At 42.4% G+C, this 14,969-nt stretch overlaps 1 protein-coding gene across 3 annotated transcripts in view; it reads right to left on the bottom strand.

The window, feature by feature from the left end:
- The window catches only part of SLIT3 (slit guidance ligand 3), a 468,178-nt gene extending 453,635 nt beyond the window's left edge, over positions 1-14,543 (bottom strand). For 2 of the 3 annotated variants that reach the window (XM_042025380.1, XM_042025382.1), the window contains exon 1: positions 13,814-14,543. In XM_042025380.1, coding sequence (XP_041881314.1) covers positions 13,814-13,998 — 185 coding nt within the window. In that variant the 5' untranslated portion in view covers positions 13,999-14,543. The remainder of the gene's footprint in view (positions 1-13,813) is intronic. The other variant, XM_042025381.1, reaches the window with a different exon arrangement.
- Between the last annotated feature and the right edge of the window lie 426 nt (positions 14,544-14,969).

Raw genomic sequence — 14,969 nt, 5'->3', positions numbered from 1 at the left:
AGAATTTATTTTTATTTCTTCCGAGCTCTAGAAAGACTGGCACTCTCTGAACATTTCTCATCATTTAGTTCAACAGAAGAAAAATATTCAAAGCCCTCCACCTAAGAGGAAATAAACCCACGCAACAATCACAGGTGGGGCACTGCATGAGCAGGAAGATGCTTTGCAGCCAAGGCTCCTGGAGTCCCATTGTGCCCCAAAACAGCAGCAGTGTCCCTTGAAGCAGCAAAGGCCACCTCGACCACACTGTGCCAGCACAGACAGAGGGGTTTAAGAATTTGAAAGAATTCGCTCCTGTCTTGTCCTCTGGACTTTTGACAGTCCATCTGCAATACTGGGTCAGTGCAGGCTCTCCAGGACAGGAAAGAGACTATCAGGAAGGTGCTTGATAACATTTGAACAGAGGCTGAAACACCTAGGTTTGTTGAACTTAAATAAAAGGTTAAGGGGAGATCCTACTGCAAACTACAACCAGCAGTTTGGAGGCTACAGAGCCCCTTGCCTGACCTGCAGTAACAACAAGCAACAGGTGGAGAAACATTAAGAGAAAAAAACAAGCCCTGCCACAAACCACCAATTCTTTCTAAATATTCTTCATAGTTTCAGCAACAAGCAATACTGGATCCAGCAGCATGGACATCTCATACAAGAGTAACAATCAACTCACAATTCAACATTTCATCATTTTTGCTGTAGTTGTTGGATACCACGTGTGACACTGGATAGTTTCAGTCCTCAGGAAAATTTAAATAGTAATTGAACAGCCACACAACAGTTGGAGTGTGCAAATCCCATGCTGCAGTCTATCATATTTTTGTAACACATATACAGGACAGCTTTTAATTCAAAAAAGGTTAGATCCTTTGTTCTGATTACAGAAGGCTTTCAGGTCTGAGTCAGACTGTTTTCTTTCTGTCTGAACAATGAGAAGAACGGACCTTCAAGGTTAAGTGCCCTAATTTTGTGAATAAGCTGTCCATTCTTAAGCCCATTACAGCTGTGCTTGGTTAATAACACACATTAAGTGTCCAAATGATCTGGAACTGCTTGCAGGCAACACGATTCTGCCCTCATCCTTATAAAAATAAGAAAAAAATTATTTGGCAAACTACAAATGTTAAGAAACATACAAAAAAAAAAAAAACCCAAACCTTTAACTTTTTGCAACTTGTGCAGTGGCTGAATTCCCCGCAGCAGGCTGAGGTGGAAATCATACCCAACGCCCACAGAAAGCAGCATAATGGATGGAGTAATTCAAGTATTCTGCTTCTTCCAAGGAAATACATGTTTGTCTCAGCCTGCAGGAATTCCAGTCTAATTATTATAGTGTACAGGTTTTATTATACACATAAAGGAATTGTTATGCTGACAGCATAACGCTTAACAGCACATTTTACACTCCTGTGTCCTTCACCTCTGTCCCCAGAGCTCTGTACTTGCTCTTGATGTGTTCCAGATCTCATTTGGCAGTGTCACCTGTGCCCTGGTGAAAGATAACACCCTGCAGGAAGAATAAAAGGGGTGGAGGTTGTCCTGGCACTTCCTCGTGTGCCAGTGCACACCTGGGCTAAAGAGACACCTGGTGATGGAGCTCCAGCACAGGAGGGAGGGGCCAAACAGCACCCAGGGGTGCAGAAACACTGCCCAAACCTCAAGTGATGGAATGAGCTAAGTCAGAGCTCAGCTGGAGCTCAAGCTAGCGAGGGTCATCAAGAAGAGCTCCTAGCAGTGCATCAGCTGTAAAATAATAAACAAGATGTGATGGTTCAGTGACAGACAGAGGTGCTCAAAGCCTTCACCAACACAGTCTCCCATGTTCTTGTGTTCAAGGAGGAGAGGAACAGCCAGCAGTGGCAGAGGATCTAGTCAAACATCACTTGAGAACTCCTGACCCATCCAAGCCTGCAGGGAGACAGAACACATCTGTCGGTGCAGAGATCAGGCTGATAGAGCTCAGCCTCGCCCTGACACCTCCAGCACAGGCAAACATCACCTTTGCCTTGAAAAGGTTTAAAAGCACAATATGGCAAAGGGCAGGCTGGTCAGCAGCAACCCCAGTCTGGTACTGGGAAAGTCACTGCAAATATTACAGGAGCCAGTTTCTGGTTTTCAAGACCCAACTGGACATTTCCTGTCTGAATTCCATGTTCTGCTTTGAGCAGAGGCTGAACCAGGAGACATCCTGAAGTCCCTTCCAACCTTAATGACTCTGTGATTCTACATTTTCTGCAAAGGAAAGGGTAAAACAAGTATTTGTTGTCTTTTGTTTCAAAGGAAGTACAGGGAATAGTAGAAAACTTTAAATAAGAAACATAAAAAAATAGAGAATACTTTAAAATACAGTTGCTACAGAAACATGGTTTAATATGAAGAAGGCAGGATGTGCACATTATAAAGAGGAAGCAGTACAGTTCTGTGTCAGATAAGCTCAAGCATAATTTTAATTAATATTAAAAAAATAAAATCCAAGGTCAAAAACTGCCCATACAAGAAGTCACTTTTTTTACTTATTTCTTTTCAATTCTTGATCTTATTAGCCATTCCTACTTAAAAACTGTAGCTCTTCTTTCATGTCCAGCATGACCAGCTGGTTACGTGGATTTCAGGTGGTCAGATCAGCCCAGTGCTATTCCAAAGCTCAGAGAGTCACCAAAGGCAGAACTCAGACCATGTCAAGCATTCTTTGGGCCATATTTTCACTCGACTAGCAAATGGACAAAATCATCAGGATGTGAACAGAGGTGTGCCTGTGCTTCAATGTTTGTCACTTTGGGACTCATCTGGGAAAAAAAATTATTGCTGCAAACTTCAGCAGAACCCACATTGCTTTAATTCTGTATTTCACTTAACAGTGTGGTACGTGACTGAATAGATCACAGTGAAGAAACTGCAGAGTTTGGGTGCTCTTCACTAATACACACAGTTTGGTATTTCAGACTTGCAATATTTCACACCGGCTTCTGACTGCTGGATATTCTTGATAACTTCGAAAGACATTCTACGAACAAATAAATTACTTTAGTGAAGCCTGGCATGAAAATCAAGCCTTGATTTCATCACCCTGCTCACTTTCAGACATGCACAGACTAGAAACTCTTCCCAGATCTTTTCCTGGAAAGGTAAGAGAGATCTGTGTTTATGTTTGGGGTTTTTCTTTTTGTTGCTATTCAGGGTTTTGTTTTTTTAATGTAAAAAGCATCTAGTTTCACCAACTCTATTCATTCCTAGCACCACCACACTGAGTGTAACATGTCTATAGAGGCCACTGAGGAGCAGAGGAAGCCAAGAAGTTGCAATAAAATGCGTAGGACAGTTTTAATATGTAAAATGAATTTTGAAGGAAGGGGTGTATTGACTTGAAGTTAGCAACCAGATGTCACAACCAATTTACAAGCAATTTTCTTCACTCTCAAGTAGATTCCCACCTTCTTTGTCCCCCATTCTCATCCCACTTTTGGTTTTGTACTTGCTGCAGTAAAGCTGAATTGATTTCACAATGTTTGCTGAATGAACACAAAACTCAAGTTTTCCTAAAGCCTTTGCACAGAAATCTGATGTTTCAAGGTACTGAAACTCCTCATGCTTATAAAACCACTTTGCACTAACCCTGCTACATGCATGAGGGCCATGGAAGAACAACCTTGGCAATTATCTGTTCTATAAAATGAAGTCAACATCAACTGGGAATAATCCATTTTCATCTTCTAAAAAACTTCATAAGCAATTAGCTAAAGAACTTTCCAAGGGGGAAAAATGAACATGAAACCAAAACCAACGCCAAACAAACCCCCAAAAAGTCCATAAAACACTTCTGATTGTTCCTTATCTTCTGCTGCCTTTTCATATGTTATCTATTAAAACTCAAAACTCCAAAGGATCATTGAGCTGTTTCCTACACTTTCCCATTCTTATCTGAGAAACTTATATCCAGATGTGTGTTTTCATCTCTCTGAAGAACCAGCCTTTCCCTTAGGGCTTTATTTCTCAGTATCTATTTCCACTTCTGGAAAACAAGTTCTCTTTGCTCAAGAATTTCCCTTCCATCATTTTTTTTCCCCACCCCTTTTTTCTGGTCTCCAGCTAAGCTCCCTGCTGCATTTATTCAGGCATTGCAGAAATGCGCAGTTGCTTTCCTGTTCCATTCCCTAACAATGAGTTCTCTTTTTTGCTCCCCAGCTGTATTCTCAAAGCACCATCTCTAACCAGCTCTACCACTTCAAGAGGATGAGACTGCCACTGCCTCTTCTCACCACTCTACAACCATTTCACACAAGCTTGTGACCCAGAGGCTCCCACATTGCTCAGTGATGCTGTAACCACTGCTGCCCTCCCCAAATATGTTTCATCCAAGTTTTGCCAAAATCAGCATTTCAAAAACGTTCCTAATATAATGCCTCCCCAGTCTAAACAAACCCATCACACAGACAAAAGACAAAACTGGAGAAAATCCATAAGTTCCCATTAAAGTCCAGGCAAAACATGCTTTAGGACAAACAGGAAGGCACAAGACATGTAAACTGCCTTCTGGATGCATCCTTTCCTTGCTGAAATTTCTCAGAGTCATATTTAAACAACACAACTGTTTTAATTAAACATTGCTGTCTCCATAGCTGTGGACAACCAGTACATGCATATGCAGGATTACTTTAATGGGCTGGATGTCCTGTGATCGCATCTGTTATGTGAGCTTTATATGCTACACACTCTATCCTAAACCAGACAGAATGGGCAAACTGCTGTTTGCTATTTCCTTATTGGAAGAGCAGAAAAATCATTAATGTAAAGTTAAACTACATTCTTACATAGGGAATGCAAATTTCTTTGTTCATTGACCTTGGATAAGACAGCACATCCCAAGGAACATGATACAAAATTCTAGGGAAGAGTCTTCCATTTTTGGATGGGCTTTTTGTAATCTTCAAAGGAAAACTGAAGTTTGGAATGGGAATATTTTCTGCTTTGGGTCAAATTTTTTGTGAAAAAAACTATTCCAAGTCAAGTCAAACTTTTGTATTAGGTCAGTATCTTGTAATATGACACTGCATTTAATGCCAACACTGAAAACCCTTTTAGGCAGACAGACAACCAAGTACTACCTCAACTTAAAAAGCTGCTAAAATATTTGAAGAAGTGCTCAATATTGGCCAGTGCATACCCAAAGAAAATGTCAGAGATGACAATTCAGTAGGACAGTTTTGCTAAACTGCCTTAAAATACTTGATTTTACTCTGACCTGAGAAAGTGAGGAAGGCTCACAACTCACAGTATCTTTGGAAACTTTCAGGGTTATTTATTAGGTCCCACAACAACCTACAGCAGTAATACCTCCCAATCTACTAACACTTGTATTTTGTACCAGTTAATTATCACATTCCTTACCTGCCACAGGAGTAAAGGAAAAAGACCAATGGAAAACAAAAGCCCCAGGATTCAGGAATAGTCCCCTAACTATTAGCATGCACAAGCATGCACCTTGCCTCTGCTATCAAAAATGTTATTTTCTTAATAGTTAAATGCTTATCTTTTGACACATTTCATGAGAAAGTTGATTCCCACACACTCTTCCCCTCCACTCTGTGCCTCTCTTTCCCCTCAAATACCCAACCTTGACAGAATCCAGCTCTTGAAAAACGTTTGGAGACAGACGTTAAAAGCTGCATTTGATAGTGCTGTGATTTTGGAGATCAGAACCTCAGCTTCACTAACATGAAATTTATTACTATTTCTGTTATCATGCCTAGAAGCACCCTTACAATAGCTCAAGATTTCTTCATGTTGAGCACTGTGCAAACAAAGATTTCCCAAAGGATTTTCTGCAAAGAAAAAAGAGCAAAGGGATGAAGACAAGCAGATGAAACAGAACTGATGAGTACAGCAGACACTGTCCTCAACTCCAACACAGCCTAAGTTGCACTCTGTATTTTTAACTGAAACAATTAAAATTAGAGTAAATTTAAAGTTTTGTAAAACAAACTGGTTGTTTTGGTTTTTTTTTTTTAACAAGGACTGACCCTCCCAAGAAACACCACCAAAATGGAAGGAAAAAAATAATAAATCTATCAGAAATGGAGTCCATCACCATCCTCCCCACACTTTCTACAAGGCTGTTAAAAATGGGTTACTGATCTCCAAATCATTAACCTCCAGAGCAGTTCATCCCTCCCCTTCCAAGGAGCCCTGGCTGAAACAGAATCACCAGTCCTGTGTCTCTGTAGAATCAAACAATTGTCAAGGTGCAGAGAGAAAACGTCCTGAAAAACTGCAGGCAGCTCCTGTGGGTGACTGCCTGGATGCAGAGACACAGCACAATGTCACCACTGTGCCCCACACCACAGGACAGGGTCAAAGTCTCTCTAATTAAAGTCCTAAATACAACATTGCTGCCCCAAACCAGACTGACCACGGGTGCCCACAGCAGCCAGAGAGGTACCAGAAGGAATAATGTGTCCCAAAATCCTCAGTGTTGCCTGGACTCCAAACATTTAACAGGTGTTTGAGAGTCTTCATCAGGAACCTGGTACTTGTTCCACCAGGCTGATCCCTCTCCACACAGCTGAAGTGGGAAGAAAGGCACAGCATCCTCCAGGCAGGAAGCACACAGGACTCTCCTGAGGATTCCCTTTCACAGAAAGTTAAGAATCATTTCAGCAACAGTACTGCAATTTTTTAGGGAAAACATAGGTAAAAATGAACTGGTGGGCAACACCAATTCTATAATCAACTCAGAAGCAAATCGCAGACAGATTTTGAAGACTCATCAATGGAGTCAAGACAAGACCAGCTTTAAAACACTCAGTTTTCTGCCTCATTTTAACCACGCCCATGTTTACTGAAAATGCTCCCTTTTACCAGTGACAACAAAGGAGATTTGAACCAATGGCTACATTGTCATTTCTACCTGAAAGACAAAATTAAGGTCTTAGAAAAAGAAGTAAATCACAAATAGAAAGGTAAAAATCTAATTAAGAGCTCCAGAAATCTATCAATCATAAGATTAAAAACATATATTGCAGCCATCAAACAGACGGTGTAAAAGTGAAATACAAAAATTTATTCTGACAGAGACAACTGTCAGACCAGATTCAGTTGCAAGGGAAAAAAAAAAGCTGAAAATAACTGGCAGAGGTAAGAATCAGCCTCTTAAATTCTCTTTTCTGTGGAGATGGCCTTCAACTCAATCTAAAATTTACTGAGTACAGAGCACAGACCTGTTCCCCTTATCTTTGATGTATTTAATACCATTAGACAAACTGTCAGTAGCTTACAAGGCCATTTGCTAATGGGGAAGAAGCAGTTCTTGCCATTGATGAGATCCATTCAAGATCTTAAATGATGATATATCTGACTGAAAACAGATTTGGAAAAAAAGCATTACAGATCTCTGGAGAAAAGACTTGAAAAATACTGAAAACAGAGCAGCTTGGGCCATACTGCAACCCAAATATGTCTGGAGCCTTGTCTTTTCTTATCCTGAAAATTACTTAAACAAACAAAAAAGTATAATTCACATAGCTTTACACTAGCAAACAAAACCTGTTAGTGAACATAAGAGGGATGGGAGCCACAACAACAGTCCTAGATCAAAATCCATATCACGTTATGCTAAAGCACTTGAATCAATGAGAAATTCCAGAAGCTTCCTGTGACCTCAGCAGCAGAAAGGAGCCAAGGACAGGAGCTCATTTCCACCAGCCCATCCCTCAGATCTCACAAGAGATAATAAAATTGACCTCTATTATAACGTTTTCTGAACAGCACTGCTCCCCTCTACACCCCTGTAACAGGAATGTACACACAGACAACCACCTGAAGAAACCTTTGCCACACATCCCTTGTAGTCAGTCACGCCCCATGATGTTGCCAACATTATTTTTCTTGAAAAAACTTTGCCCTTTGAGGGTCACTTTGGCTTTGCTCCTCCAACTTCTCTTCCTTCCTCACCTGAAGTTAGGTAAACTTGCTGTCTCACCCCGAGGAGGACAAAACATCATTGTTTCATCTTGCAGGAGTGGAAAATAAGCAGGAAAAGAAAATTCCCCTCAGAGAGCTGTAGCACCCACCACAAGATGTGGGAGTGGATTCCTACAGGTGCTCACAGTGACACTGGGAAATGAAGCATGAGGGGCACCACACAAATTTTATCAACAGTTTTGGGAAAATTAAGCTTCAAGTCATTTGAGCTGTTAGTTCCTGGGAGGGAAGACATCCTGATTTAAGCCTTCTGAATAGGATCTCCAGTAAACAAGTTCCCTTCTTGACACGCAGTCACTGAAATTACTTGCTGAACACCCTTACTAGACTAAGGTCTATTATCATTATCCCCAAGCATCTTGTAAGATTTCTGTGAAAAAATCATTTTTCTCTGCTCTGTGGAAGTTGAGGAATAGCCTAAATACTCCTGGAAACAGAAAACAAGTATCAGATGTCAATGTCCATGCAGGACAAGTTACTTTTGTTTTAAACACAACTGGAAGTGCTTATACACTAGCAATGACTTTCCAAAAGACTACAGTTCTCACTATAAAGGTCAAATTGCATTGTACAACACAAGGAGTTTTATACAATTACTATACCAATAAAAGAGTATTAGGATTTGCTTATTTTTGGCCTGACATCCCTACAGGTAATCTATACCTGTATCCTTTGCTACATGCTTCCCCAAATCCACACAATGCACAAATTCCAGGGATATAAAAACAATACTCATCATCTGTATTCTAGGACTTCCTAAAAGGCAACAGCTGCTCTTTAGAGGAGCAATTTTCCTTTGGCCTAATTCTTTTGCATGAATCAATACTCAGCTGCAAAAGTAAGAATACGAATAAAAGTAAATAGTCTCAGAGAAGCTCATTAAAAAGTTCTGCAGGAAGTAGCCTGGTCTCTTTCATCTCAAAATCTAATCCAAATTTGTGCAAATAAATACAAGCAACATGACAATGACCACTACTTGCTTCTGTAGCTACCAATTTACAACAGCCAATTTCACCCTCCTTCCTGCTCCCATCACTTCAAAACTATGTAACAAATTTAATAGGACCAGACTGACCCTACCCAAGTTCATGCCAATGCCCACTCAAGCATTACAGTCAGAGTTACCTTAGTAAAGGGAAGTATCCCCATTCAATTAGGGAATTCAGTCAAGCTTTCCCAGCATCAGTCCCTCCAAGAGCAAGCTTTTCCAAGCCAAAGCCATGTACATCCACTTACTGACACATGACCTAGGGAAAAAAATATCTGCAAAATGCTCCATGCAAGGTTTTGGAGACTATTACTACAAACAAATGAGTGATAATCCCCAGTGGGAAGAACTCTAGAAAGACAGAATGTCAATGGAAGAGTCGTGTAATTATATTTGCATGTGTTTAACATTGCCTTCTGCAGGAATATGGAAGCGCTCAAGACAGGAGCTTAGATTTAATGTGGAGACAGAATTGAGGAAGTTGAAGACTTATTACAAGCCAGTGCAACTTCAGCAGCTACACGCACCTAGGCCAAAACCACCATAATAATGTATTTGTGTAACAGAAACCCCAGACCACATGAAAACTCAGGAGTAAGCAGATGACTAAGCTTCTGAATTGCACCTAAATGCGGACACACTCAATTTAGCTGCTCAGACAAAGCACAGAACAGATTAGTCTTGCAAGCTTTATCAATTTAGCAAGGTAAAGAATCCTTCAAATGAAGGCCAAAACAAAGCAATGACTAACAGAGGAGAGCTATCAATTAGAGAAGAACCTAAGCCAGCAAACAAACTCATCAGGAACTCAAACATGGTTAAATTCTCCACAGAAGCTTTTATACATATATAATGTGCTGCTATCAGACAGGGAGATAACCTAGCATGAATGGGAGGAAAAGCCCAAAGGCTCATGCTTCACCTTCAAACAGAAAGCAGACACTGACCCAGAAGACTTCTGAGCAGTTTCTCCGTACCATTTGTTCCTTTCAGAGCTGAGGAACACAACTGCCAGGCAGGTGACTTTGATCTGCTCACTGCATTTATGCATCATCTCAAACTAAATGTGACCGTCAGCATTATTAAGTGTTATAAAGAGCCACACGTATAACATTTTACATACATAGAAAACATTTCCACTGAAGGAAATTTTATAAATACTCACATCCAAGAACTGAAGGATTAATAGAGTTTGAGGAAGCAATCCTAAGGAATGTTTCAGAAAGGTAAAATATCTGGGATTCTCATGGATGTATTTACATATCCTTAAATTTTCTTCCTTTATTAGGTCAAAATGCCTTATCAGTTGCACAGCTAAAATAAGAGAATCGCTGTGCCCAGAACAGGAGTTATCTAACAAATTACTAAGGTTTTTTTAGAACACAAAAATTCTATCAACTTCTATTTTTGGTAAGGTGCTAAGTTGCTTCACAAGTATGAAATGGATCAATAAATACAACAACCACAAGGTCAGCTCCACCATCCTGCTCAAGGGCCTCTGTGGAGCATCATATTTGGTAATTTGAGGAAAAGTCTTCGACCTATTTTCACGTCTCTCCTCCTGTGTGAGAGGATGGCTATTCTGAGGATTCCTTCTCCAGAATAAAGATAATTGGAAGTTACTCCTGGAAGTGACAAGGGATTTGCTTCACCACTTATTTTCTCCAGACTGAGTAATTCCACTGTGCAGAAGGACAGTTTTAACCTCTTTTTAGCCCTTCATGAGAGCTGAGCCAAAGCTTCCATCTCAACCACACAATTAGAAGACTATCATAGAATGTAATAACAAAGTAAGAACTGCAACACAAACCTAACACCACTTGCTATATTTGCAAAGCTACTATTAAAGATGAATTTGTGTAAAAAAAAAAATAAAAGTATGGGATTGTTTTATAACTCTGTTCCTGTGATCGCAGGTTAATCTGTGAATTTCCTTCAAAGTAGAAATCACAGGTATAAACCTACACCTTCAAAGTCTTCAGAAAAAGAAAAGCATGCATCTCATTTCTCATGAAGAATCAGTAATCAAAGCTAGTTCATTTAATAGAACTTCTCAATAAGAAATTCTTTTTCCCCTAAAGATATTTCCCATTGTTTCCTTAATGTTATATTTTCAGTTTTCCTGGGTTTCATATTAACACAAATTTGAATAATATTTAACTTGGCTCCACTAGCCCAAACAATCTGTAACATTTGTCCAAACATAACTCTAAAAGCTTGGTGGCAAAATATTTTAAGTGGTGCCATTAGATCTCTTACTAATTAAAGCAAAAAGTTTCCGACTTGAACAGGTATACTGAATTTTTAGCTCAGGAGAATGCAGAGAGAAATAAATGCCTTTCCAGAGCACAACAGCTTAAAAAGGCACTTCGTGTGTGGCCATCAAGAAACTTATTAAAATTATTTTCCCAACATATAAACATTTCTCCGAGACTAAAAATATTTTTGTCATTTCAGATACAATCAATTCGGTCTTATTTACAAGCTAAACATACAAGTAAGAAGATTACACATCAACCCACTGTTATGTCATAAATAGTTACAGGTTGCTGTGGACCACAGAGAAAAATGAGATACTCTGATATATCCTGTGGTGACTGATGTTTCACCTATGAGCAGAATTCAGACGCGAGAATAGAGATTTTTCTCTCTAGTGCTTACATTAGAAAACCCAAGTTAGTGCAATGAGTAGAAATCTAGATTTGAAGGAACTGATACAAGCTTTAAAATACAGTTGTAATGAAGATGCTGGTGAACACTGTAAGAAGAGTGAAAGGCTCACAGTGGACTAGCAGAATGAAAACTGAAAACAGTATTTAAAGTATGGATTTAAGTGTTACTACATGACCTCCTGTATCCTATTTCCACAAGGTTTCAGCCACTGAATGATCCAACAATACACTATTTATATATGTAAAAACACCCAAACAAACCATCCAACACAGCTACATTTCACATTTATCAGTGGTGGTATCTCTGAGGTTAAATCCTCAAACTGAATATTGTGAAATCACTACCATTGTTCTTTTTGCAGCCATTAATCTAAAACTTAAATCTGTAAATAACACCAAAAAGAACAAGACCAACACAGTGATTATGCTCTCCTTCATTCTTTTTAACACTTAACACGCCAAGACCAAGAGCCTTTTTCTTCTGGCTCAGCTTTCTGCAGAAGGCAAGGAAAGTTCACATCTCTGTGATGGTTCTCGCAAATGAAACCCAGTAACTACATGAACTCAGCCCCCCCTAGAACTTCAGCTATAACAAATTACCATTTATGAAATGATTCTCAGGTGGCCAACTAACCTTGTGCTTATGAATCATTTTAAGCTGTAACTTAGAAGTTTAATTCTAGCCTTTACCTCTTTAAACCACTCAAGCACCTCACCAGCGAAGCACGCGAACCTCCGGTGTTACCGCACATACTCTGACTGGCTTGGAACGCTCCCCTGGTACTGGTTTGTTTTGGGGTTTGTCGTTTCAGGGTTGGGGGTTTTTTGGCTCTGAAATGCCAGGTTGCTACCCATCAATTTTAGAGTACTCAGTTTCAGGCACAGCAGTTAAGGTTTCTATGGCACTGGCATCTGAAAGCTATTGCTCACGCAGCTGAGGTTAAAAGGAGGGCTGATATGGCCACAAAACATTAAAGGTGATAGAATAGTGTAGTAAGAAAGCAGCACGTTGCTATCATTTAAGAGCTCTCAGCACTATAAAATGCATCTAGAAACAGCCAAGGATCCTATAAAATTTCATTCTGGGACAGAGCTTAGCCTTTAGGAGTGCTCTTTGCACAGAAACTTTGTTTGCTTAGTAACCTCATACAGCTTTCTTCCTCGGAGGAAAAACTGCCTGAGAATTTGTAGTTTCCCCAAGTCTATGACCCAGAAGGAAATAAAACAGGAAGTCAAGCCATACAATCTACAGCATTTGCTTACAAGTTCAAAAACATTTTAAGTTATGGGCTAATCCACAGAAGGCACAACTGACTGCACTCTCCTGGGGTCAGCCCTGGAGCGCCGTGCGGAGCCCGGCTGAAGCTCTGTTTAACATTCCTCTCTGGACATGTCCCTATCTAGCACCGGGCACTCTCTGAGATGTGCCATCTGCTATGCATTAAGACACGTCAGAGACGCCGTCCCCTGCACCGGGCGAGTGCCAGAACTCTATCAGAAAACTCAAGTTTGCTTTCAGCTTTCTCCCTAGGAACTCGCCAAGCAAGTAAAAACAGTCAGCTAAAAAACTCCCGAGAACTTACAATACAGAGGATTTGCTATTCATTATCCTCCGTGCTCCCCACAGCGTTACATTGCTATCATAAACCCTGAAGCAGATTAAAAATTGAATAACCAGCTTCCCCGCAGCAGTTTAAAACAGAAGTTAGAGGCTGTTTAATGTGACTTCTCCATTTGAATTAGTTTATGGAAGCAGTCGGTTTTCCATGGTGATGAAATCACCATGCTGAGAAAGTAAGGAGACACTGCTACCAGCCGCCAGGTGAAAACATCCAGGTTTCTAATTGCATATTAAATTGGTGTTTGCACTGACAGTGATCACAGCCGGCAGCACTCCAGGTACAGCTCCGACCTCCATTTCAAGCAAGTCACTGCAAAACCCGATCAGGCGGCAGCTGAAACTTAACGTGAAACTCTGAAACCGATCGTTTGTACAAAGGCACAGCGGCAGGATCGCTGGAACTCCTGAAAAGCTCCTCCCCTTCCCTCCTGAAAACATTAATCCGTGTTGGATTGCTGCAACTCCTGTTACCAAGTACTCTGCACTGGTAGGCAGGTGTTGGGAAACTCGTCCCAGGTGTTCCTACAAGTGCTCGAGAAGCCCTTAACGGCTTTTACTTACAGTCTCTCTGCATTCCTGGGAATATCCCTCGGTACAGTTTTGAGTCCCAGTCCATGACAATCCACGTTGGAAGCAATACACGTACACTTATGCGGGCATCCTCCAACAGGCATCCAACTCAAGGAGCTCCAAAAGCTCAGGATCATTCCAAGGCACAGGAACGCACTTCTTCCACCAGACAACATGGTTCTTGATCGCTTCAGTGGGTATAAAAGTGAGCGCGAGCAGCCGGCCCTTAAAGATGAAATGCCTCTAAGAAGAAAGGGAAAAGAAAACAAGAGGCTCTTAGTACAGCCCAAGGGAACCCACCACTGCCATCATCGCCGGAGCACCAGCAAAGCTTCAAAGGCGCCCGAGAAGGTCACGTTAGGTGGAAGAAGGTGGGGAATTGCCTTTCGGGCTCGGGTTTCTTTCTGTTATCTACGAACGGTACCAGAAGGCAGATAGTTTAACAGAGCTCGAGCCAGATGCGTCCTCAGATGAAAGAGAACCCGGGAGCGGAGGCAAACACACACAAAACATCCATCAGAAGCGGCGGCAACCTCCAAAACAGCCTCCTCCGCTCTGCACCGCCCCACCTGGGCCGGGCAGGTAACCCGCGGAGGGGACGGCCGGGGCTTCGCAGCGACCCCTCCGCCGCGGGCCCGCCCCCGCCGCGGGCTGTGTCGGGGCCGTGCCGGGCTGTGTCGGGGCCGTGCCGGGCTGTGTCGGGGCTGTGCCGAGCCGTGCCGGGCTGTGCCGGAGCAGCGCTGCCGCTGCCGAGCCGAGCGCGGAGCGGGGATGGAGCGGGGCGCGCCCCCCCCGCCGCGCCATTGGCCGCCGCGCCTGACGTCACCGCCCGCTCGGCCCGGGCCGCGCAGCGCCCTGAGTTCGGGACCCGCGGGCACCGGGAGAGGGACCGGGAAAGGGACAGGCACGGGGACCGGCACAGGGACAGCGCGGAGGGAGGCCGGCCCAGGGGCAGCGCGGAGGGCGCTCGGCAGCGCCTCGCAGCCCCTTTCTCCCCTCCCCGCCCGGCTCCGCGGGCGGGAGGACGCGGCTCCCGGAGCGGGGGCGAATTCGCCCCCGGCCCCGGTTTGGGAAGGAATACGCGGGCTGGAGCACGGGAACGGGTGCGCAGCGGCCCCGCGCTGCCTCTCCGGCCGGGGGGGGGGGG

Source organism: Corvus kubaryi, unplaced genomic scaffold, assembly GCF_017639235.1.
Source record: "Corvus kubaryi isolate FWS band 111438036 unplaced genomic scaffold, C.kubaryi_AGA036_p1.0 37270, whole genome shotgun sequence".
Classification (NCBI taxonomy): Eukaryota; Metazoa; Chordata; class Aves; order Passeriformes; family Corvidae; genus Corvus; species Corvus kubaryi.
Note: the sequence above shows the minus strand (reverse complement) of the source record. Positions and strands in the feature narration are given on the sequence as shown.